The sequence below is a fragment of the Euleptes europaea genome, chromosome 17, assembly GCF_029931775.1.
Source record: "Euleptes europaea isolate rEulEur1 chromosome 17, rEulEur1.hap1, whole genome shotgun sequence".
In the NCBI taxonomy this organism is placed as follows: Eukaryota; Metazoa; Chordata; class Lepidosauria; order Squamata; family Sphaerodactylidae; genus Euleptes; species Euleptes europaea.
In genome coordinates, this window is record NC_079328.1 from 12,700,184 (window position 1) to 12,726,008 (window position 25,825).

General features: G+C 46.9%; 2 protein-coding genes across 3 annotated transcripts in view; one reads left to right on the forward strand and one right to left on the reverse strand.

Moving 5' to 3' along the window:
• Positions 1–2,471, reverse strand: part of HARS1 (histidyl-tRNA synthetase 1) — a 56,865-nt gene extending 54,394 nt beyond the window's left edge. Inside the window, exon 1 of one of the 2 annotated variants that reach the window (XM_056862498.1) lies at positions 2,367–2,451. Coding sequence is in view for 1 of the 2 variants with exons in the window: in XM_056862499.1 (XP_056718477.1) it covers positions 2,367–2,471 (105 nt within the window). In the remaining variant the exon portion in view is untranslated. Of the gene's footprint in view, positions 1–2,366 lie in introns of both variants that reach the window. The other variant, XM_056862499.1, reaches the window with a different exon arrangement.
• Positions 2,472–3,952: 1,481 nt separating this feature from the next.
• ZMAT2 (zinc finger matrin-type 2) overlaps positions 3,953–25,825 on the forward strand; it is a 38,690-nt gene continuing 16,817 nt past the window's right edge. Inside the window, exon 1 of the mRNA XM_056862640.1 lies at positions 3,953–4,008. Within this exon, the coding sequence (XP_056718618.1) occupies positions 3,991–4,008 (18 nt within the window). The 5' untranslated portion in view covers positions 3,953–3,990. The remainder of the gene's footprint in view (positions 4,009–25,825) is intronic.

Consider the following 25,825-nt stretch of genomic DNA (forward strand, 5'->3'; position numbering starts at 1 on the left):
ACCTTGGGCTAGTCACACTCTCTCAGCCTCACCTACCTCTCAAGGTGTCTGTTGTGGGGAGGGGAAGGTGGTTGTAAGCCTGTTTGATTCTTTAAGTGGTACAGAAAGCCGGCATATAAAAACCAACTCTTCTTCTTCATAGTGTTGCTAATCCTGCTGACCACTAAACCAATACATGTAAAGTGGTCTTATAGAGGCAGATCATAGATCTGGGTAGCTTAGGACAATCTCTCAGTAGGACCCCAAGATTTCAAGGAGAGGTGAACACATGAAGCTGCCTTCTACTGAACCAGACCCTTGCTCATCAAAGTCAGTATTGTCTACTCAGACCAGCATCGGTTCTCCAGGGTCTCAGGCAGGGGTCTTTCACATCACCTACTCACCTGGTCCCTTTAACTGGAAATGCCAGGGATTGAACCCGGGACCGTCTGCATGCTAAGCAAATGCTCTACCACTGAGCCACAGCCCCTCCCGAGATTTTCACCTGAGATCCTTGCCCTAAGGGCTTCATGCATATATGAAACACATGTTCTCTCCCATTGATCTGTGGCCTGTCTTGTTTAAAGCATCCCAATGGCAGCAACTAGATATAGTAATGCGGAAGACGTCTAAAATAAATGGTATGTTAATATTTTTCAAGTAGCAATACTTTTCCAGTTTGTTGCTGGGTAATGTTCAGTACTGGTTGGAGATAGTTATTGAAGCCAGGACACAGAAGACTGAACAAATCTGTCCAGAATTTTGAGCACATGGAATTAGAACTCTACCTGCCAAACTGTCCCCAGGCTCAGAGTGACAAAGGTTCCCTCTAGCATGGCAGAAAGATTGTTTACGCCCAGAAACTGTGGCTAGGCTTGGTAGCCAACTGTTATTTTCTACTAGCCCACTGCAGAATCAAATCACACCACAACAATATCTGTAACAATAGAATAATTACTAGACTGATCAGGCCTTATACTGTGACAATAAAAGGGAAACAAATCTTTAAACATAAATAATAAAATATGCCTTCTGAAGTCCTCACTATTTTCAATCTTTTCCAAATTAATGAACAGGTGAAATTATTTTTACTTTTAACCCAATTGTGTAATTTTAAACCTATTTGGCATTTCAAACTTTTTTTTGTCAGCAAATACTTATTTTTTTAAAAGGAATTTAAATGCTGTTCAGCATGTATATTTTCTGATGAAATGTGAAAAAAAATCTGGGGCAGTCCATAACGTCTTTACATTTGGGTTTTTATATATTCAAGCTAACTACTATTTGAGAAGGTTATAAACACAACATTTAATTGTTGTTTACATTATTTAAAGTCTGCCTTTCTCACTTGGACTCAAGGCAGATTACACAGATTTAGTCAATACACTAAAAGGGCCAATGCCCTTTCGTTTAAATTAGTTAAACTTATGATAAGTTCTTGTGGGCACAAATTTAAACTAAAAGTGGACTGATACATTTTCAAAGAACGCAGAGTTCTAGGGCACCAAAAAGGCAAATGCATTCTGGTGGCAAGAATTCACGGAGTAGACTCTCCTTTTTCCGACAGAGTAACTGTCATCAAGTGGAGTAGATTTCTTTAGATGGTTTTTCCAAAATGAAAGAGGGGCCCATCAGCTTAGTCCAGAGCATATGCTTTGTAATGCATCTCCCCAGGTTCAATTACCAGCATGTCCAAGTAAAAGGATCTCCAGTTGCAGGGCTGGAATGATTAATAGGGGAGTCCCTGAAATTTATTAATCAAAGTGGACAGGGCTAGGCTGGGTATAAGGCAGTTTCATATGTTCAAGGCTGCAATCCTATGTAGAGTTCCTTGGGAGTAAGCTCCATTAAGCCCAGTGGTACTTTCTTCAGAGTAGATATGCATATGACCAATCTGAACATCACTGAAAGTATCTTATTGGGCTGGGGGGGATGTAGAAATTCGTAGCAAATCTGATTTCAGATTTTTAAAATAAGTGTTCTATTCTCACTTGCAAAATAGCCAAAAGAAAGGACACAGTAACATTTAATAATAGTGGTGCTCTAGGCTCTCTCCTTTTCCTCCCTTTCTGGCTGAGGAGATATCAGCAGGTCAAGAAAAGACAAAGACAAACCTTTAACAGACACAGAAAACCCTCTGCTAAAAATAAAAGTAATCTACAAGCTGTGAAACCCTTATAAGTGAAAGCAGCAAATTTCTTTAGCCTAAAAGGCAATCGCTGGGATGAAAAACATCCTAATGTAGAACACTGCTTGTGCCTAATCTTATCTTCTTGTCCTGGTGAAATCCTGATGCTACAGTAGAAGAGGCTCGTGCTTCAAAATCTAGCAACAAAACACATACAAGCCGCAAAAATGAGGATAAAGTTCTGATAAATTGGATGCACCTGATTTTGTAGATGAACAGAGAAGGCCCGTAGGACAGAAAGCCGTACTGCCAGGTGTGGGCTCTTGCAGGAAGCCCTTCTGAGGAAGAAGTGGATACAGTACATGGCAAACAGCTGACACGATCAAGTTCAGTAGCTGCAGTTCCTTACTGCAGGACAAATCAGCTTTAAATTAGCTTTAAAGATCTCCCTGCATTCTAGTCAGCAGTAGACACAGCCTGAAGGAGGGAGAGAAAGGCAATTAAAAAAGAAACTCCTTACATGAGAAATGCCTTTGGCCTTGTAGTAGGTACCCACAGAAGAGCAAGCCTGGAAGGACATAGAGCTGTCAGAACAAAACTACATTCACTGATAAACAAATCTGGAATCAGGATGCAGCCCCAGAGTTCTTAAGGATTTATGAGTACTTATATAAACAGAAGACTTATTGACACCTTGAACTCTTGAAAATGCCACAAGACTCCTGTTTATTCGTGCTGCAAGACTACCAATGGGATCAATATAGTGCTTTAAGTGTGTGAGAATATTATTTATTTCATTGCATCCCATGTTTCCTTCCAAGGGTTCAGCCCAGTGTGCACAGTCCCCCCCGCTCTTACCCTAACAACCTTGTGAGATGGGTTAGAATGAGAGAGAGTTACTGCCTTAACCATTCAAGAGGGGTAAGTGTTAACCTGTTGCAGCAAAATAAAAAATAAAAGAGTTTTAAAGACTAAGAGGTTTAAACGTACACACAACTCTAGATAAAACTTTTGTGGACAAGACTTCACTCTGAGGGGTCCAACGTTATCCAAGGATTTGAAGATCAAGCTTGAACCCAGATCTTCCAGCACTATAACACGCCGGCTCGCACGTTTATTTGATAGCCCTTACAACCACCCTGCAAGGTAGGTCAAAGGCAAGTATAACTAAGATAAACGGAATACCCTATTAAGCAACTAAGGGTGTTTGCTTAGAGGCCACCTACTGACTTCATGGTCCGCTCAGGATTTTTTTTTTTAAATTATATTTTTTATTATTTTCTTCAATTGATATCTCAACATATAAAACAATATCCAGTACTAAAAAATAATAATAAAAGGAAAACAAATAATATTGCGATTCAACAGTAATATGACTTCCCCCTCACCCCCTTCCATCTAAAAATAAATTGTATAATCTTTTGCTGACGAAACTAATCCCATTATTATTTAATATATATTTGTCTTATTCTATTAAGCAAACTATAGATAAGGGATTAGATCAATGAATATCCTTTAAATGATCCCATTGAACATTGATTTTCACAGTAAGTTCTCCACACCTCCCATTCTCCCCCAAAATTGTACATTATCGTTTAGGTCCGCTCAGGATTTGAAGGAGGCGTTTCTTATAAGCGCTTTGGAAGCGCCTTCTCCATCCCGCCAAAACCCTCTTGCCGGGTCCCGTTGTAAGCAGACGAGGCGGCGGCTAGAGCGGACCCAACCCCACCGGAAATGTCGGTCCTCTACCGGAAGCTCACGTCCTCTCTGTGCGCGCGAGGTTCGGGTTGCCACAGAAACAGGCCGGTTTCCCCCCGGCGCGCTTAATGACGTCACAGAGAGTGCGCGACGGCGTCTGGTTTCCGGGACGCTTCGGAGGCAAGATGGCGTCGGGCAGCGGGGTAGGTGATGGGTTGGGGTTTTTTTAAAAAAAAGGGAGGTGAAAGTCAGGTTCGCGACGTTTCTTTGTTGCGTGTGGGAGGCGGTGGCCGCAGGGCCGGCCAGGCCTCCTTTGCGGCAATGAGGAGCTCCTGGCTCGCCCCTGAAGGTGGTAGATCCAAATTCTGCCTTCTTTTGGTTGCTCAAACGGGCGGGCAGGAGCCTCAGGGGCCGCAATACCAACCCCGAGCGCTTTATTTTGAAGTAAAGTTTCTTCAGCGCACCTTCTTCTCTGTAGGAATGCCAGCCTGCAGGTGGGACCTGGGGATCCCTTGGGATTTATAACTCCTCTCCAGACTACAGAGATGAGTTCCCCTGGAGATAATGGATGCTTTGAAGGGTGGGCTCTATAGCATTGTGGCCCACTGAGATCCCTGCCCTCCACAGGCTCCATCCCGAAATCGCTAGGAGTTTCCCCACCTTGGATCTGGCAACCCTATTCTCCATCCCCTGCCTATGGCTGGGGGGGTGGGGGACACACCTGGCAACTCTAGCTAGAAGTTGGTTCTTGTAGGTTATCCGGGCTGTGTGACCGTGGTCTTGGTATTTTTCTTTCCTGACATCAGGAAAGAAAATACCAAGACCACGGTCACACAGCCCGGATAACCTACGAGAACCAATGAACTGTGACCGTGAAAGCCTTCGACGATATCTAGGTAGAAGGTGTCTGGTGGGCAACTTTGAGACATAATTCTATCCAAATGTGCTCTGGGGATTCTGTTTTTTTGGTTTTTAAAGCTCCATTTTAGGGGTGCCCCTTGAATTTCTTTTTTAAAAGCTGCTAGCACAGAGCCCCCAGTTCACATTGGTTTCAGCTCATGCCACTTTTAGTTTTCATGGAGTGGAACTTTCTCTGTCAGGAGCCAGTTTTAGAACTCTAAGGAATTGGGCTCTGGCCTATGGAAACATCTACTATCTTTGAAGTGCCTCCGCTCACCCTGTTCGCTTTGTTGAGTTTGGTTCACTGATGCCTCAAAGGTGGGGCCAAAGTTATCCTGCCCTGTCTTGAGATTGTTAGTGGAGTGCATATACAACCATAGCTGAAGTCAAGTGGTTCCCATACTTCTTGAAGAGTGGCTTTGGGGGGAGGGGTGTCTCCTAAATTTATTGTGCCTTTTGGAACTCACTTGCCAAGTTAGTCCATGCTACTTCTGCAGCATAACATGAAAATCACACATTAGTTAGTTTTGAACAAGTATGTAGGCCTTTCTCCCCATTTATAGATCTTATGACTGTATGGCTTTACAGAGCATCAGGATGCATTTTATAACTGTTTTGCGTGCTAAATACAGAGACAAACCCAGATTTTCCATCAAGCTTGCTGCAGCTTTCTCTCCCACTTCACCCTGTTATGTTTCACAATCCACCATTTGAAAATCAATGGCTCAGGTCTGTGTTCAGCCAGAAGACAAGCTTGGCCACATTTCATCTTAGATTAGGATCCTGTTAAGTTTCACACCACCTTCTTTCTGGGTAAAACCTATTTTAGTAGCTCCAGAAAAGAATTTTGTGTATGCCTCCATTCTTTTATACTAAAGAAATGCACCACTGAAATTGTTAGATGGGCATAGACCAAAGGACAACAGCCTTTCTTGATACAGAATTGAGTCACGAAAGCTCATTGAAATCCATAGCTTTAGGTATACTTAATTCTTTATAAAACAGTTGCATGTATTTGCCATTGCTGGTGTACGTGGAATGTCATTGGTGATTTTGACCCATTCTGTTTGGGCACAGAAACCAGGAGATAATGCTGGCACTCCATTTATGCTCCAAGTGTTGGCTGCTGTCTGTCTTCTACCTGTAATGAACATACTTCATGTCAGCATTACATGAAAACCATTAATTAGGCTGTTGAAAACCTGGGTGTGGTTTTTACATAATCTGCATTATTCTCTGAACTGTAAGACTACTGTAGCTATAGTGTGTAAATTTGAAAAAATGTTTTCAGCTTATAAATGTGAAATAAATGTGTTAAGGGTTATGTCTTGAATACTGATGGTTAGTGGATTCCAGTGCTGCTGCATTTAGGTGAGATGATACCAAGAAAAAAGGCTTTCTAGAACTCCCCAGGATTCTGATGCATGCACACAGAATGTTGTGAGCCAAATAGAGATGTAAAGTTTCTGGAAAATTCAAAACCACGGAAAGAACTGGTTTTGTCTGGGTTTTTCCCTAGGGCAAAACAGAAATTGTGGGGGAAATTGAAATACAGGCAATACTTATTGTCCTATCAAACCTCAACTAATTTTACTGCTTTAGCAACATAAAATGCTACATTTACAACTTAGCATATGGGAAAATTGCAATATTTGACGTTTTATGTCATTTAAAAGTTATAAATGCTTTAGTTTTCTACAAGTAAAATAGCAAATTTTCCTAATACATGAGAAAAGTGCAAGCTGAACCCTATGCTGCCTTAGGGCAATAAACTACTTGTTACCCAATCTGTGGTATATGTGTCACAGTGATTTGAGGGAGAGGTCAAAAGGACAGCAAGAGCAATGAAAGCCCTGCATGCCCCCCAATAAAGATTAGGTATCCTTGTAGGTGCAGAAATTCATCTTGGATTTAAGAGCTGTATGCGTCTATAGCATGCCCACCTTGTCTTTAAAAGCATTTTACCCATTCTGAAAGAGAAGAATATTTTGTAGGAGTTTTTATTCAGTATTCCCCAAAATTTCCGTTGGAAATTTTTAAAATAAGGCCTCAGGAAAACAAATGGGGGAAAAAGTTTTTTTCTGAATTTTTCCAGTTTTTTTCCCGGGCCTTCACATCTCTAGAGCATGTTTGATGTCAGTGTTGGTGAATGATTTGTATTCTCAAGGAGGTTCTTTGACTTGAAAGTGTTTGAAGAAACCACTGTGTTTATAGAGCAGAGGGGTCATATGCAAACTGAAGTCACAGGATCAGGGCTCAAAAATTCAAAGTTTTGCATTCTATAAATGTTTTCTATAACATTTGCTTACCCAACAATTTATGAAGTTTACAGACTAAAGCTAAGCCACTGTAAAGAACTCTCTTGCTGCATTTGCGCAGAGGTATGCATCAATATCCTGCAATTATGTGAATTTTTCAGAAAAAAATAGAATTTGATAACTTTCCAGAAGGATTTCTGGAACTATACCTGATTCTATAAGCAGAGTGTGATCTGATTTAGTGTCTTTATTTTGTCTTATATTTAATAAACAAAATGTGAGTTCCCTTTGAAGGCGCTAGAAAAGATTCTGAAGTGTAAGGATGTGTCACTGGCCACCAAGATTAAGTTAATTACTGCCATCGTATTCCCTATTACTAAGTATGGGTGTGAAAGCTGGACATTGAAGAAAGCTGATAGGAAGAAAATAGATTCCTTTGAAATGTGGTGTTGGAGGAGAGTGTTACGGATACCGTGGACTGCCCATAAAACAAATCAGTGGGCTATAGATCAAATCAAGCCTGAACTGACCCTAGAAGCTAAAATGACTAAACTGAGGCTATCGTATTTTGGTCACATTATGAGAAGACAAGAGTCACTAGAAAAGACAGTCATGCTGGGAAAAGTTGAGGGCAGCAGGAAAAGAGGAAGACCCAACAAGAGATGGATTGACTTAATAAAGGAAGCCACAGCCCTCAGTTTGCAAGATCTGAGCAAGGCTGACAAAGACAGGACATTTTGGAGGACACTGATTCATAGGGTCGCCATGAGTCAGAAGCAACTTGACGGTACTTAACACACACACACACACACACAAGTGCCCCATGTTAAATTTATGTTTTATCAGTAACAAAAGTATTTGAATAGGAAAACCAAATCAAGTGTATTTTAAATGTTTTGTTCAATCCACTTCAAATCTTTATGTGGACATTAGGGTATTGGAATAATACTTGTAAAAAATTAAAGACAATAGAGCATGTATATCCCTTATATTGTTTCAGTTTAAGGGGGAAAAAACCCAAAGGCACTGAAAACTAATTTAAGCACATCCACAGAACAACAAGTTCTGGATGCGGTTTCCCATTCATCTGTTTCAACAGCCAAGGGCGGGAGCCAGACTAGAATAGCAGAGGCGCTGTGTGCACACTGGTTACTGCAGCTGTTTGTAATGTCACAGGCTCAGCATCTGATTGGCATTGTGTAGTGAGTGGGCATCCACTCCTGTTGGAGGGCTGCCTGTAAAAAGTCTAAGCAGACACCACGAGCAGAGGAGTGGAGTATGCAGGACTTCCTGCAGATATTACTCTATTTTCTAACCCAGCATTGTCCTGGTCAGTAGATTTGGGTGCTGGTGTTGGAACCGGAATGGGTGGAGCCTGCTGCATTTTGGCATTCTGGGGTGGAGCCTGCTCTTGGGGAACAGGAAGCTGCGACTGAGCCTGGGGCTTTGTATCATTTTGGAATGGTGGAATCTGAGTGTTCAATGTTAAAGGGTTTCGCTCTTAGAGATGTTCTGAATGTGAAAAGATACAATGGTTTCAACTTGTCTCTTCAGTACAGCTTCTGCAGCCTTATTGGCCATCCCAGCTGAAAAGACATGAACCACTTTGGATGGCATCTTCTGCATGCTACCTGGTTCACAAGAGCAGTAATGGTCAATATTCTGCAGTAGCCGCAAATAGTGAGCTCTGAAAGTGCCCGTGGCGTACTTGTACCCACAGCACCTCTCCTCCTTGGAGTAAGGTTGCCAACCTCCAGGTACTAGCTGGGGATCTCCTGCTGGTACAACTGATCTCCAGCCGACAGAGATCAGTTCACCTGGAAAAAATGGCCACTTTGGCAATTGGACTCTATGGCATTGAAGTCCCTCCCCAAACCCCGCCCTCCTCGGGCTCCGCCCTCAAAACCTCCCACTGGTGGCAAAGAAGGACCTGGCAACCTTACCTTAGAGGCTCCCACATGGTGCAATGCACCTGTTTCCTCAGTGGCTACACTCATCCTTTGCAGGGCACTGCGTCGATACAGTGTCTTCACTCTGTGTTGGGGCTGCTCTATGGTGCGATGCACCTGTTGCCTCAGTGGCTACACTCATCCTTTGCAGGGCACTGCGTCGATACAGCGTCTTCACTCTGTGTTGGGGCTGCTCTATGGGAGGCCTGATCCAGGAGAGCAATAAGCACCCTCAGCGTTTGGCCATCTATGGCAATAGACTGGGGGAGGGGGCTGTCCACCACTTGGGATTGTGGTTGAGCTTCCTTTGCCCCGTGCTCTTTTTTTTTGGGGGGGGTTACACTAGTATGACAGCATGGTGATATGCTGCTGGCATAACTGCAAAGGGGTCTCCCCCACCCCATTCTGCCCTGTACATATTCCTAGTAACTGCTGAAAGGGAATGGGGTAACTAAGGCAATGCACAGAGCAGCTACAGGAGGGGCAGAGTAAACAGTTGTAGCCATCACATCCTGAGGCAAGAAATTCCCCTTCCATGCTTACCTGTACCCCCAGTTGGAAAATGGAGGCTCTTGTAAGTGTTCTGTGTTAAAACAGCATTTGTTTCCTCTCTCGTCTTTATGTGTAGAATTCTCTAGGGTTCCCATCACCCAAGTGCTCCCATGTGTGTTCTGAGTGGGCGCAACATCATTTAAGCCCCAGTCTAGCACTAAGCATTCCAGCACACTGTCTGCTTGTTTCTCCTTGGGGTTTTGCCCTCCAGTTTTTCTCTTGCAGTATTCATTAGTTGCAAAGAGTGCTCTTATCCAACAACAAAAAGTAGCAATAAGGTATTATGGGAAGTTTTCTTGTTCCAGGTGAAATATCAAAGCTGCCCTTGTCCTTCTATGTTCCTCCTTACCGTAGTATCTGTTAAGAAAAGTTGGTTTTTATTCCCCACTTTTCTCTACCGTGTCTGGGGGGGGAAGGCTTGCAATTGCCTTCCTAGGTTAAATGGGCACGTACACTGGCGCGGGGTCACGGCGGCTCATATGGAGCTTTGCCTCCCACAGGAATGCATACTTATTGTAGCATAAGCTTTTGTGGGCTAGAGCCCACTCCATTCGCTATGTAAAGGGATATCTCAGTCCTCAGATATGTAAAATATACTCACATGCTTTTTTTCTTTCATAACAGAGAAATTGTGAACAATGCCATTGAAAGGCTGTGGAACGCAAGAAGTATAATGTTTCTGTGGAAATGTGGTCTTTCTCTGCTAATTCAAGGGTATGCAAGATTGTATACTGAATAGTTACTCTATCTTGTATGCTTTTGAATTTTGCACAGACGTTTCATGGCCTTTTAACCCCACAATTTACCCGTCTGTCCACAAACTGATGTTTGAATTCATGCATCTAATAAAGTGTGCTGTAGCCTATGAAAGCTTATTGTAAAATCTGCCAGCTTTTATGGAGTTGTCAGGCGCCTTTTTAATTTTGCTAAAATGCAGTTACCCTGCTGGAACCTGATGAAGCACAGAAGCCCCTAATGGGCTTGGCAGCATGCAACAATTGGCGGTTCTACTCCCATGGCAGATTCTTGGAAGTGTCCCTTCAGCAGTAAGGGAAGGAATCAGCTTGAAATCATTCTTGCCTTGTGTGGCTGGCAGTGCTCAGGAATGCTCCCAGCCAATCACAAAAGCACTTAATTCTGCAGGAATCTGCGCATAGCGATGACAGCCAGCCCCGCCAAGCAACTTTGCATTCTCCACTCAGCCCCTCCTTATATCTGATGCTTGAAGCGTGTATGGCAGAACAACAGGAAAGGACTTTGAAGGACCCAAGCCTATGATTTTTGGACCTAGCTCGCCTGGGATCTGCTGGGCTGTCTGATCATACCGAAATGGAGATGGGTGGTCTGATGTTTTGATGCGGGGCTCTAAAACATGCTTTTTCATACTTGTGCAAAGCCTGGTGCTCCAGGGTCTCTACTGGAGTTCTTGACAAATTGTGTATGGGGTGGGGACACCTGCCAATTCCTGACAAATCCCTTGCAATGAAACTGCCTTGCAGTGAGCCAGCTTGGTGTAGCGGTTAAGAGCAGTGGACTCTGATGTGGAGAACAGGGTTTGATTCCCTACTCCTCCACATGAGTGGCGGATGCTAATCTGGTGAACCGGGTTGGTTGTCCTGCTCCTACACATGAAGCCTGCTGGGTGACCTTGGGCTAGTCACAGTTCTCTCAGCCCCACATACCTCACAGGGTGTCTGTTGTGGGGAGGGGAAGGGAAGGAGATGGCAAACCAGTTTGAGTCTCCCTTAAGTGGTAGCGAAAGTTGGCATATAAAAACCAACTCTCCTCCTCCTCCTCTTCTCATGGGCACTCTCCTGAAGCCCCCAGCTGCTAGCAATGGGGTCAGGCCCTGGGGGCAGAAACGGTATCAAGTGGGGTGTAGTTGGGAGGAGCTGAGAGAGCTCTCACTTTCAACTCGCCCAACCAGCCTCCTCTCAATCCTGGGAGGTTCCAACTGACCAGATTGGTAACAGCACCGACTGCCCAAGGGCCTGGCTGAGCTCCAGGATGGATCCTCCCCTCCTTTGTCACTTCCATCGCGTAACGTATGGAGGCAGCCCAAATGGCTTCCCTCTGGCAAATATTCTCCCCCACAGACTGCTGCCCCTTGCTTGCCACGGGGCTTGGTGCCAGCATGTCAAGAATGTCCCTGCTGTTGACTGACGTGGCTGTTGGCAGTGTGTTGAGAGAGCGTCCATTAGAACGGTGGTCATTTCGGAAGTGAACAGTTGCCGGCATACTCAAGTGAATGTGAGTTGGCGAATGTGTGATTAATCTTCATGACTGCGAATTGGCGTGTTGGTCTCAGTTTGAGCGTTTGGGTATGCATAGTTGGGGGAGGCTGTACTCTTCCCCTGATCTGACCTTCCTCCACCACCCCTGTTCCTTGCCCATCTGAGGGCCCCTTCGCACAAGGCAGAAGGCCAGTAGCAAAGGCAGAAGGGCAAGCCCCCTTCCTTCCCTCTGCACCCTCCCTTCCATCTACCTCAATTTTCAGAGCTGCTCGTTCGTTTGAAATATTTTCCTACATATGTAAATGTCATTTCCCCTGCCTTTGAATGAAGCAGGGTGGATAAAAACCCAGTGGCATTCATTTTAATTGCATTATAATGAGCCCGCTCTCATACCTAAAGTAACACCAAACAGCGAGCCCACACAGCCTTCTGTGTTTGTCTCCTCGGCCATTGTAATCATTATAAAAAGTATAATGGGGAAAATGGACCGGGGAAAATCTTTTCTGACAGAGAAGCTCAACTTTTCCCCAGCCCCAGGCCAGAATCCGGTCTGTTGCCAAGGAGGCTTTCTGACCCAATGGGATGCAATTGAAGAATTACCCGGTAATGCAGCAAGGGATTTGGTGGCATCAGCATTGGTGTGTGAGTGGAGCCTCTGGCACGGATTGGTTGTGGTGTTGAACGTTCACAAATACTCTGTCTGCTGAGGCAACAGAGTTGTCGGCTTTAGTACATTCATGGCAGTCCATCTTCTGTCAGTGGCGAAAGGTCGGTTTGACTGTGGGAAAAAAATGCTATTTTGGGCCTCTGGACAAGGGAAAGCTCCGTGAGCAAAATCGAGCAAGTGAAGGCTGGCAAGCGAAGTGGAAGGACATCTCCAGAAATAGGATGCCTTGGGAGCAGGGGGGACAGCGAGAGAGAGGACTGTGAGGGAAGGGTAGGTGGGAGAGGCAAAGGCCCAAGGGAAGGGAGCGTTTAACGGGGAGGGGGAGGGAAGGGCTGGCTCCTATGGAGAAGAACCTCCAAGGGTATTAGAGCTGAACGTTGCTCATGGCGGAACAACAACCAGGCAGGGCAACAAGCCTCCAGGCAGGGTGTTCATGAACACAAACACATGAAGCTGCCTTATACTGAATCAGACCCTTGGTCCATCAAAGTCAGTATTGTCTACTCAGGCCAGCAGTGGCTCTCCACGGTCTCAGGCTGAGGTCTTTCCCATCACCTACTTGCCTAGTCCCTTTAACTGGAGATGCCAGGGATTGAACCTGGGACCTTCTGCATGCCAAGCAGATGCTCTACAACTGAGCCACAGCCTCTCTGTAAAACAGACTATTGGTCCATCAAAGTCCATATCGCCCACTTAGATTAGCAGTGGCTCTCCAGGGTCTCAGGCAAAGAAAGGTCTTATACTAAATCAGACCCTTGATCCATCAAAGTCAGTATTGTCTACTCAGACCGGCAGCAGCTCTCCAGGGTCTTTCACATCACCTACTTGCCTAGTCCCTTTAACTGGAGATGCTGGGGATTAAACCTGGGACCTTCTGCATTCCAAGCAGATGCTCTGCCACTGAGCCACGGCCCCTCCCCAAAGGGTTTGAAAGGAGGTTGAGCAGCAGGGACCAGCGTGGAGAGTAGGCACATCGAAGGCAAAAGAAAAGAGAAAGAGAGCTGCTTGGGATAAGGGCAAAATCTTCACCTAGGTGGCTGCCAGAGATTGGTGGGGCTTTGACCTGTTGCTAGGAAGGGCAGAGGCAAGCAAAGGAGCCAACGGGACAAAGGGGTGCCTTGACCAGTAGCTGTGTGGGAATGAAGTTGGTGAAACGTCCCTGACATGGAGACCAGAGAAGCCTCTGGTTAACTTCGGTATGTCACAGTGTTGTCCACCAAACATATTTCCTTACTCTGGCATGGTGTAGTAGGTAAGTATTGGGCTAGGATCCAGGAGACCCGGCTGAATGCCCACTCTGCCATTGAAGCTCACTGAGCGACCTTGGGCCAGTCACTCTCCAAGCATAACAGAGGTATTGTTAGGATAAAATGGGGGAGAGGAGAATAATGTAGGCTGCTTTGAGGGCCCCTCTGGGGTATAATTAAAAAAAAAAAAAACAGTAGGTAGGAGAATTCTGCAGTGTGTGGCTTCTGCCATCACAGCGCTGTGATCTAGTGACTGTATGGGTGAGGGAGGCCCAGGAGGGTGCTGAATTTCACATTTGACTTAACCTGCCAGTTACCTGGTTGTAGGCTGGGCAATGATGGCAAGAAGGGAATAGATGGAAGCTTTGAAATCTGGATGCTTGAATGCCAGGGGGTCAGCTCTGCTAGGTTAATTTGTTGAGCTGGCTTCCCTGCCCATAAGAGTGACATAGGGGAGAAATGCCATCAGGTAGCTTTCCCCATTATTATAGGCAAATGTGCTGCGAAAAAGCTACTTCTGGATGTTTCCTTGTATTCAACACACATTGAAGCTCAGCGTCAAGAAGCAAGGACCAGATGCGAGGGCCAGGGAAGCTACCTTTCTCAATCCCACAAACCGTTGTGCTGTCTAAACCTGTGGTTCCCAAGCTTTTCGGGCCACCACCCCCTTGGTTCCACAAACTCAACCCCAGCACCCCCTACCCTATCCTATAAAAAGCATTATTCAAAATAGGGGTTTACATGACTCACTAAAGACAATAATAACAATAAAATTTCAAATCAGTAATAATTAATTGCACATCTATTCAAAATCAAATTAAAACTTTTTAGTTGAAATTTATTCGGCAAAACTGATTAACTTGATCCAGTGGTACCAGCTCTTCAAAGTCTGGAAAAAAAATTCTGATAGTTTGCTACCAAATTTGCCAGCATGGTGCCATAGCTTGATCTATTGTAAATTAGTGAACACAGTCAAAAGGGCCCATCTCTAGTGCCCCCCTGCTGCCCTCTTGCCTCTTAGTGCCCCCCTAGGTAATCCCACCGCCCCCCAGGGGGTGGTACTGCCCACTTTGGAAACCACTGGTCTAAACGAACCTGTCCAGGGACGAGGCAAGGCAAACCATGGGATGGGTCTCCCACAGCAACATGGCTTTGAGGTTCACTTTGGAATGGAGGATGGAAACAAAGACCTGGGCAGCTGTGCCCCTGTAGAGGTGCCATGGGTGGCGTGTCAGGCCGGAAGCACCCTTGGGTGAACCCCATCCTCACTTCCACAGGCTGAGCTGTATCCTGGACCTCTGGCTGTCGCATTGCATGGTTGGATCCATTTTGATTATATCTGCAGAAAATAGCCAGCAGGGCTTTGGCAGACATGCCCTCAGACAATGGTGTCCTGTCTCACTCCCCCCTGCCACTGAGCACTCAAATGCATCATTTCTTTCCTGTAGTTTGCTTTAATATTAGTACCTCTCTTGTTTATCCAGCACCTCGGAACCCAAATGTGTTTTTCATTTGGATCAATGCCCTTGTTCTCTCAATAGGAACAAAGGACTGACATTCGGAGTCTCTTTCAGCTTGCAGCTTCGACTGCAACTTCCTCGATGAAGCCAAACATTTCCTTCCTTTCTTGTGCCCTGTGATGAACGTTCGGCCCGAGGTCCTTTTCTCTGCTTGGCTTATGTCATCTCTTGGGGAGGGAGTCTCTGTAGCTGCTAAGCACTTGTTAAAAGATGTCGGGGCTTCTAGCAAGCCCCTCGTTTGATCACTCTGGAAAAGTTTCTTTGGAATCACAAGCCAGGCCTTATTACAGCAAGATCAGAAGTTTGATTCATTTCTCTCTGCCTGGCCTAGGGACACGGCTAAAAGATCTTCAAAAGGCTACAGCTTCTTTTTATTATTGAGGAGAAAAGTGAAGCAGCCAGTAAATTGCCTTCTCTCCAGGCACAAGCCAACTTTGATTTGTGATGGTGCTGCTTCAGTGGGCGAGAATCTGGAAAAAGACACCCCCCTGGAATTCTCCCCCCACCCCAAATTAATTTCTGCCTTGTAAATGTCCTTTCTTCTTTTACCTGAAGAAGAGGCAAATAATCTTAGTAGTGACATGTTTTAAACCGCTTAACAGGCCCAGGGAATAAAGGAATCAAAGGTTCAGCCTCTCTCTCGAGGGCTCTTGCAAAGAAAATCCTGGCTGTAGTTGTTTGCAATCATTCTATTTTTAAGAACTGGGGGGTGGGGGCTGAGCCTAGGGAGCTTTGATTCTGAAACGCGGCTTTCATTGTTTGTTTGTTTGTTTTGGATGATGATCATTCATTTGGCTAAATAAGGGATAAGATGGCAGGAGAGACTGTTGAAGCCTTTTCTGTTTTTTCCCCCAAAGACATAATTAGAGAGGGAGAGGAAAAAGCTGTTCACAGACTTTGTGCCTTCTTTTTTTGCTTTCTAAACATAGGATTTAAAAACATGTATTTGAATCTATCTTGTCATTCCCAAGTAAAATGAAAGAATAACTTAGGCAGAGAGTTACTTGCTACTTAATCTTTTTAAAAAAAATCTTTGGTATGTACAGAATTTTTGTGACTTCAGCTGGTGCCAGAGAAGGTCTTTGGCTTCTGTTTGAGGTTTATTTGTAAGGGGCAAAATGTCTGACCGCTTTCTCATTTATTTATTTTTGTTTACAGAACTTTTTGCTGCAGGGTTGAGGGGGCCAGTGAATAAATTCTTTCTTGGGTCAGGCTAAATAAAATAGAGCTTCTTGAACAATGTGTACGAAGTTGGTGATACGAGTGGTTATCCTAACCTTTGAAATGAGTTTCAAAATGGTGGTCAGTTTCTTAAACGACTGCCTTCTTGGAGATGGAGTTGCATAGATTGTGTCGCTTGCTAACACCAAACCAAAGGGCCTGATCCAGAGGCCTTTGTGCGCGGTAGCTCAGCTGATTGTCTCTGAGGGGTATATGCTGCCCTGCCTGGTTTCCCCTAACTACCATAGCAATCTTTAGCCTGGACAGGGGTTACCCAGAAGGGAAATTTTCTATCTAGGAACAGATGATTGTACTGAATTAGGGCACAATATGGAAGAAAGGGGAAGGGCCGTGGCTCAGTGGTAGAGTATCTGCTTGGCATGCAGAAGGTCCCAGGTTCAATCCCCGGCATCTCCAGTTAAAAGGACTGGGCAAGTAGATGTTGTGAAAGACCTCTGCCTGAGACCCTGGAGAGCGGCTGCTGGTCTGAGTAGACTATACTGACTTTGATGGACCAAGGGTCTGATTCAGTAGAAGACAGCTTCATGTTTTGGTAAGGGCTGTGGCTCAGCAGAAGAGCATCTGCTTTGCATGCAGAAGGTCCCAGGTTCAATCCCCGGCATCTCCAGTTAAAGGAACTAGGCAAGTAGGTGATGTGAAAGACCTCAGCCTGAGACCCTGGAGAGCCGCCGCTAGTCTGAGTAGACAGTACTGACTTAGATGGACCAAGGGTCTGATTCAGTATAAGGCAGCTTCATGTGTTCTTCATGTGTTCTAAAAGGGCCTTTCCTGTGCTTTCCAGGTTGTTGTTTTCACCAGCACTTTTGTAAACTTGAGCTTAGGCTTGAAAGTGTCTCCCCTCTCCTCTGTGTACAAAACAAAAAGGTTGGGGAGACTGTGGGGAGAATCTCTTTTTTTTTAGAGTGAGCCTGCCATGCCATTTCTTTTAAATCAGGATGAGCGCTGTCTACATCCTTGGTCTGTAGGGACTCTGTCTTCAGTGCTGCAACGTTTAGCTTCTTTTGGATGAGAAAGTACACTGGAGACTTAGGTTGCCTTTGTAATATCCGTTTTATTTACCAATATGCGATGAGAGCTGAGAAGCGGGCTCAAAGAAACAGGTGCTGTTGGCTCAGATTTCCAGTATGACGGAGTGGCCGCTCAAAACACACTCATACAGATACACTCTGCTTCCAGTCCAGCTGGCTCCCATTTCTCTATTTTCCTGGTTCAAACAGCAACAGCCTAATTTCTCCCTACCCCTCCCACGCCCTGAAGGGTTATCGCCTTCCAAAAGCAAGCGAAATCCAGCTATTAAGGAATATTTCTTTTTGTCAACTGTCTGCCTGCTCCTCAGTTGCCTGGTGACAGCCGCATTTTGCAATGCTGAAGATGGTTAACCGAGACAGAGGCAAAGCTCAGACAGGCTAAGTGGCAGACTTTGACTTCCAGAATCCTGTTCGAGGCCAAACCCTCTTGCCACCCCCTCCATGCAGAGACATGCTCTTTCCGATTATGTCTTCTTTGCAGACCACTTTGTTGAGTGGGTTCCAAATTACACCTCCATGGCTGTGAGTCAATGCAGTTTATGTTGTGTTTGGGGTTTTTGGTGGGTTCTCGAATGTTTCCACTCTAGTCGCTTGCACTGCTGAATTTTCAGATTTCTGCAATCCTAATCCTACTTCATTGGTTTATTGGATGTCCCATCCTGTTGGTTGTATTGATTCACACTGTGTAATCTGCCTTGAGTCAATGAGAAAGTCGGACTGTAAATAAAATAAATAAAAAGAGGCAATCTGCTGCTTCTTCTGGGTTTTAAAATGCAAATTGAAAAAGCGGCTTAGCTCTTCAGCATGTGATGGAAGTTCAAAGAAATCTCTGGCTTCCCGTCATTTTCCTCTCTCTTATTTTGACCATGGCCTCAGGAAAAACCTTCCAGGGTTGACTGGAGATCCTCAGACTATTGTTTAAGAACTTATGTTTCATATTCAAGATTTCCAAAGTATTTTGCCTTCAGGAGCCACAGATCCCCCAAAGCAAGAGGGATCTTTCTTTTCATTCGAATGCTTTGGGTAGCAATTGTGTCCATCCATATCCTTAAACGTAGAGGAGCTCTTAACTGGCAACTCAATAGTAAATCAGCTTGTTAGCTGGGATCGCTGTGCCATTGGATTGATTGAAGAGCTTAGAATTAGATCTTGAAAGGAACAGAAGGTCTAATCCTGTGTTCAAAGTAGGAGCTTCCACTCCACAATGCCAGTGCTTCCCAAATTTATGGTTATGTTGTGACACAAGTGGAGTGGGGGAGCCCATCTGTGTCCATGGGGGTGCAGTGCAGATTATTCAAGCAAGTGAGTCAATCTCATTTTCTCCAGTCATGTTGCTATGTAGCGTGAAAGTGCATACTCCCAACATCAAGGAAGTCATTAAATCATTTCAATGAAAGACCCCCTGTACCTTTCAGTCATAGAAGTATAAGCGGTTGGGCTTGAACAGTCAGAGGCAAGAGCAGGCGTATAGACCATGCTACATTTTATTTATTTAAAATAATTTCTGTGCCACTTCCCCACCCAATTCAAGGTCCCTGAAATCCAGCCTCCAAAATAGAACTGTATCTGGTGTTTGAAAACGATAGTTGATTCAGCAGAGAACCCCTTGGCAGGTGACTGGAAGAATTATCTTGTGCACTCAGGTTTTTTTTTAAGAGATGTTTTCTGTTTTATAAAGCTCAAGTGAATAGCTTGAGATTGACTGGATCCATGAGGGAATGAGGGTTCTTCAGTCCTTCATGAGTAGCTCACTTCAGCTATACAGCTTAAAGAGAGGCCACCTTTGTTACAACTGGCTGTTGTATGCACTTAAGGGCCTTCTATCCATGTAATTACAATTCTTCTAAATTTAGACATTCTTTCCCCATTAGTGTGGTTCACTTCATCATCTGGGCAGCAAAGAGTTAATCTTGGACCAGCTTTTCTGTATTTGAAACGGTGTCTTGTCGGGCTGGGTGAACAAGCCACTGGAGAGAAGGGTCCTCAGGCACTCACTGAAATCCAGGACTTGTATCCTAGACGTGGTGGGAAAAAAATAACAAGAAAAGAAGCACTAAAATTAAAATGCTTGTGTAGAAATGCTTGACTAATTTTATTTTAGATTTCTCATTCTCCCTGTCCCTTGGGCTCAGGCTTAGTAACAATTTTAAAATGTGAAACTTAATTTAAATTTGAAGCTGACTTCTCTCCTGAATGCTCTGGGCAAGCCACAATAATTTGAAGCAGATATGAAATAGGTATTTTTTAAAAAGCAGATTAAAAAACATAAGAAATTTTAAAGCTCTGTTTTTTGTGAAGAGGTAAAAAGCTACAACTAAAATCCCCGTATTATCACTAGCTAGAACAGAAGTCCAAGCCTAGATTGTGTCGGGTCTCTGGAGAAAGGGTTTGTCAGAGCTAGAGGGCTGTTGCTAAGAGCCTCTCCTTCCATGTCCTTGGTCTTTCCTGGCCGTGGCTGGCTGGAAGGCTAGCCAACAGAGAGACTCTGGGTTTTAGGCCAGTGAAGCACATCTGTGTCTGACCAGCTTGCTGGGTCTGCATGCCGAAGGACTTTTGCAAATTAGCAGTGTGTTGTGTATGCTGTGTATGAGTACCCAGCTTGCTGGGGGTAAAGTGTAGACGACTGGGGAAGGCAATGGCAAACCATCCTGTAAAAGCCAGCGTTGTATAGTGGGTTGGAGCGGTAGAGTCTGATCTGGAGAACCGGGTTTGATTCCCCACTCCTCCACATGAGCAGCTGAGGCTACTCTGGTGAACTGGATTTGTTTCCCCAGTCCTACACACGAAGCCAGCTGAGTGACCTTGGGCAAGTCACACTCTCTCAGCCCCACCTACCTCACAGGGTGTCTGTTGGGAAGGAAAGGTGATTGTAAGCCGGGTTGAGTCTCCCTTAAGTGGCAGAGGAAGTCGGCATATAAAAACCAACTCTTCTTTTTCCTCTTCTCCTCCTCCTCCTTCCTAGTACCGTATATACTCATGTATAAGCCGACCCACGTATAAGCCGAGGTGCCTAATTTTACCCCAAAAATGGGGAAAAATTAGGCACCCGTGTATAAGCCGAGGGTCGGCTTACACAATGCCCCTGCCCCAGGTCGCCCTCCCGCCCGGCCTCCCGGGCCCTCCAGACCCACCCCGACCCCAGTGCCACCCCCTCCCGGGCCCTCCACACCCACCCTGACCACAGCGCCACCCTAGGGGGGAGGGAGAAGAGCCCCTGAACCCCTTACTCACCGGGAGGACGAGGCCTGCTGATCAGCTAGAGGTGGCGGCAGGGAAGGCACGCAGGCCGGAGGCGGCAGCGGGGCCCTGCCTGAGCGCAGGCAGGCCCTGCAGGCCTCAAAAAAGGCACGGGGCGGCGGGGGGGGGGGGCGGCGGGGCCTGCCTGCACTCAGGCAGGCCCTGCAGGCCTCTCCCAGGCCGCAGAGAAGGCGCGGGGGGGGCGGGGCCTGCCTGCACTCAGGCAGGCCCTGCAGGCCTCTCCCAGGCCACAGAGAAGGCGCGGGGGGGGGGGGCGGCGGGGGGGGGGGCGGCGGGGCCTGCCTGCACTCAGGCAGGCCCTGCAGGCCTCTCCCAGGCCACAGAGAAGGCGCGGGGGGGGGGCGGGGGGGGCGGCGGCACTCAGGCAGGCCCTGCAGGCCTCTCCCAGGTCGCAGAGAAGGCGCGCGGGGGGGGGGCAGCAGCGGCGGTAAGTTCCCCCTCCCTCTATCCCTCCCCCCCTCCCCCCTCCCCTCGCCTACCGTATTGACCCGCGTATAAGCCGAGTTGGCTTTTTTCAGCCCTTTTTTTGGGCTGAAAAACTCGGCTTATACGCGAGTATATATGGTAAATGTTGTGATGCGACGTCACCCCATGGGTCAGTAATGGGTCAGCACAGGGGACCACCTTTACCTTTGATGTATGCTAAAGGGTATAATTCTGTTCATTTTCCTGGCTTCTGTGCAGTCCCACATGGGACTGCTCTTGCGCAGGCCAGCCACGGAGAAGATTTACAAGCTTCTTAGAAGAGTTAGCTCCCTAGGAGCGCTCCCCTCCCTCCGTCTGTGACCAAGCCTTAACAGCTTTTCCCGCCTAAGGATCACGTGACGGGGGGCGGGGAGCACTCTTCCCTCAGTTCTTTTTCTGCCGCCGCAGAGAGAACACACAGCTTCGGTTGCTTAGTACACTTACCGTGTGGTGATCCTTCAAGAGTCTTGTCAGTCGTCGATTTCACGGTCGGTGTAGTTTTTTCTGAAAGAGAAAGTGAAAGAGAGTTAGTTGTTATGGCTCTCTTTAAAAAATGCCGCACATGCGGCGCTAAAATGGCGAAGGTCGACGAGCATCTCGACTGCCTTATTTGCCTAGGAGAGGGGCATATTGTTTCGGCTTGCAGAGCGCGTGCCTGGTTCACTCACAAATGTTGCCAAGACAGGGCAAAAAAGCTTAAAGCTGCGCTCTATGAGCAGTCTATCTTCCCTCAAGGAAAGGGAGAGAGGGCTGCCTCACTGGGTTCCCCGGCCTCAGTGGCATCTCACCCCAAGAGAAGTCGGCAGGAGCAAAGAGCTGCCTCTGAACCTCCTTCTAAGAAGCACAAACATAAGAAGAAGAGGTCTTCCTCCTCCCCAAAGTTAGGTGGAGCACCCCTTGCTGAAGGGAGGGAAGGTCGCAAGCCGCTCGACATCGAGGCGTCGACGTCGACACGTTCGGCACAGAGCTCTGTTTGACACTGCTCACTGTCGCCAAAGGCTTCGGCGTCTACTGAGCACAACCCCCTCTCGGAGCCGAAGAAGGTTCCATCACCTCGCCATCGATCGCTGTCGAGGCAGGGGGAGCAGTCTCCAAGGAAGCGGTCTCTGTCACCGCACCTGAAGCATGCCACGGAAGGGGCTGCAAATCGGGAAAGAGGCCGAAGTGAGGCATGCCCGCAGAGTACGTTAGTACCTGCCATGGGGTGACCTCGTACCCCATCTCCACCAAGGGTCAAGCTGCTTCCTCGGACGAGAAAAAGGTTGATATTCCTGAGGTGATCTCATCAGGAGACGAGGGCTCATCTACCGGCGCCAGAGTCGATGTGGGACCTAGACACCGATACCCGGTCTGGATGCTGTATGCCTACTTCCCTCCTTACTATCCAGTGTATGGCTATATCGATATTAGGCCCTATGACGTCGACCCACAATTTGGGGGCTGGGGCGAAGTCTCTCCGCCGTTCATTGCCCATGGCGCCAATTATGGTCATCCCGAGGCCGGTCGAGACGAGGACATTGAGCAGTCGACGCCGAGAGATTGGCGTCGAGAGGGTGATGTCGACGTCGATCAGCCGGGCACTCAGCATTTGCAGTCAATGTCTAAGCCATCGGGGCCAGACCCATTGGCGGCGATGCTGTTTTTGAGGCAAGTGTCTCCAGACACGGAAGAGGGCGAGATAGCCTCCGAATTGGGCTCGAAGGATACATCGCTGCCTTTGCCTGATGATGCAGTGGGGGATCCCATGCCTGTCTCTCCCACAAAGGACTTAAAGTTGTTTTCAGAGCAGATTTTGTGCATGGCGAAAGCTCTGAATATTGATGCTGTCCAATCTGGCTCCAGGCCTGATGACCCTATCATGGGGGTTCTATACAGTGCAGATTCTGGTCCACCCAAACTCCCCCTGATTCAGGGCATTAGGGATGTCATCTCTGTGGGTTGGCAAAAACATGCCTCGGTAGTGGCATCTATCAAAAAAATAGAAAACCTGTATAAGGTGGCTGAGGACGGATGTGAGTTTTTATACAAACACCCTCAAGCTAATTCCATTGTGACGGAGGTCCTCTCCGCTAAGTACAAGTCTGGCTCGCATTCAGCGCCATTAGACAAGGAGGGGAGGAAGTTAGATGGCCTAGGATGCAAACTATATTCTTCATCGGTCCTGGGGGCCTGAATCTCTAATTTTAGTGCCCTGATGGGGCGGTACCAGATGGCACTTTGAGATAGGACTTCAGAGCTGCTGGAGTCGCTCCCAGAGGAAAAAAAGACCCTACTTAAGGTCCTCCAATTAGAGGGACAGAGACTGGGTAGGCACCATTTAACTGCGTCCCGTCACATGGCAGATTGCTCTGGTAGAGCCATGGCCTGGAGTATCGTGCTAAGGCGTCACTCGTGGCTTAGATCGTCCTCCCTGTCGGCTGACATCAAGGGTAGGGTGGAAGACCTCCCCTTTGATGCAAAGGCATCTTTGAGCAGACAGATGAAATTCTGCATAATTTGAGAAAGCAGAAGGCTACTGCCAAATCATTGGGGGTCATCCAGCAGTCCACTCCCTTGTTCAGGCCCAGATCTTTCCACAAGCAGAGGTACTTCCAGAATAGGCTCTTGCAGGGCTCGTCATGGGGCTACCAGCAATCAGCCTCGTTCCTACCCCAACCCAGCCCAGGGAAGAAGGTTCACACCAAGGGGCAAAGGAAAGAGGGGGGGTTACTCCCCTAACGACCAGGCCCAGAAAAAGGGTTTGGGATGACTAAGTGTGAATTAAAGTACACCAATGTTTCTGGATCGTTTATGTTGTTTCTTCAGTAAATGGTTGCACATCTCGTCTGACTCGTGGGTCTTAAATATAGTTTGTCATGGCTATTTTATTGAGTTCCTCTCAACCCCCCAATGTTCACTCCCTCACATAGGGGCCAGGACTCTTCCAACCTCAGTAGGGAGATCGAAAGCCTGCTATGGAAGGGGGCTGTCAGGGTTGTCCCGCCCAACCTATCCCAGATGGGGTTTTATTCAAGATACTTCCTGATTGACAAAAAGGATGGAAGTAAACGTCCTATTCTAGATCTTAGAGGACTGAACAAGTTTGTACATGTGCAGCGTTTCAGAATGTTGTCCCTGCAAGATCTCTTGCCACTACTGACAGAGCAGATGTTGTTCTCGGTCTTAGACCTCAAGGATGCCTACTTCATGTGGCAATTCATAGGGACTGTAGATAGTTCCTGAGGTTCACCTGTGATGGAAAGGTGTATGAGTTCACTGTGTTGCCTTTTGGCCTGGCCACAGCACCTAGGGTGTTCATTAAGGTGGTGTCAGAGATAGTTGGCTTCCTGGCCACTAAGGGTCGCACTATATACCCTTATTTGGATGATTGGCTGATAGTGACTGAGTATGGCTTAGCCTGCTCTATTCAACTGATCACACATACTCTAGAGGAGCTGGGAATGGTAATCAACTACGACAAGTCTAGGTTGGTTCCCACTAAGGTGGGGGACTTCATAGGGGCAGTGCTGGATGCAACAAGGAATTCTGCCTTTCTCCCCATTACCAGGGTGAGGGCGATACAGAAACTGTCTCGCTGGTTCATGGCGCAGTGTTTCCAGAGAGCTGTCACAATCCAAAAACTTTTGGGCCTGATGGCGTCTACCACGGCTGTGGTACCTTACGCTAGGCTTAAGATGAGACCTCTGCAGAATTGGTTTCTTAGGGCATTCCGCATGAATGTAAACCCGCAATGGAAAAAACTGTCCATGCCGAGAAGTGTGGTCAGGTCCCTATGCTGGTGGTTTCAGGAGCCCAACCTACTGGCAGGGGTGCCGTTTGGGATCCGAGGGCATGATGTGCAGGTGTTTACAGATGCCTCCCTAGGGGTTTGGGGGCACACTGCAGCCCATTGGTGGCTAGAGGGCACTAAACAACAGCCCAAGCATCCCTCCACATTAACATTCTGGAAATGAAGGCGGTTAGCAATGCCCTTGTTTCTTTCGCAGGCATTCTCCAGAACAGATCCGTCCTCGTTGCAACAGACAACATGACGACGAAGTTTTATATCAACAAACGGGGGCACCAACTCCCTAGCTCTGTGCAACAAGGCCACTCGCATCTGGGAGTGGGCAATCTCCCATGGGGTTGTCGTCAAAGCTATTCATGTAGCTGGCCTGTCCAACTGCACAGCAGATGCCCTCAGCCGGGATACCTCGGTTGACCACGAGTGGTTCATCCGCTCATCTTTTGTCCACCCTATTTTTGACACTTGGGGATGGCCACAGATAGACCTGTTCGCCACTTCACAAAACACAAAGTGTGCTCTTTTCTGCTCCAGGGCGGGGGTAGACCCCGCATCTTTAGGAGATGGGTTCCAGCTGAGGTGGTCTCACCACCTGTTCTTCGCCTTCCCACCCATTCCTCTCCTCCCAAGAGTAATGGGGAAGCTTTTCCAGGACAAGGCGAACATAATTATAGTGGCCCCTTTCTGGCCGAAATGCCCATGGTTCTCTGCTCTGTGGAGCATGTTGAGAGGCACGTTCATCAATTTCCCGGAGTCACCATCCCTTCTGCACAGAGGCGGGGTCCGGCACCACAGCCCCCTTAGTGCTCCACCTGATGGCGTGGAGGGTCACATGGTGACGGGATGGACGGATAGGGTGACCCAGGTTTTGGTAGCGTCACGTAAACCATCCATGAGGCGCTCATATAGCTTAAAA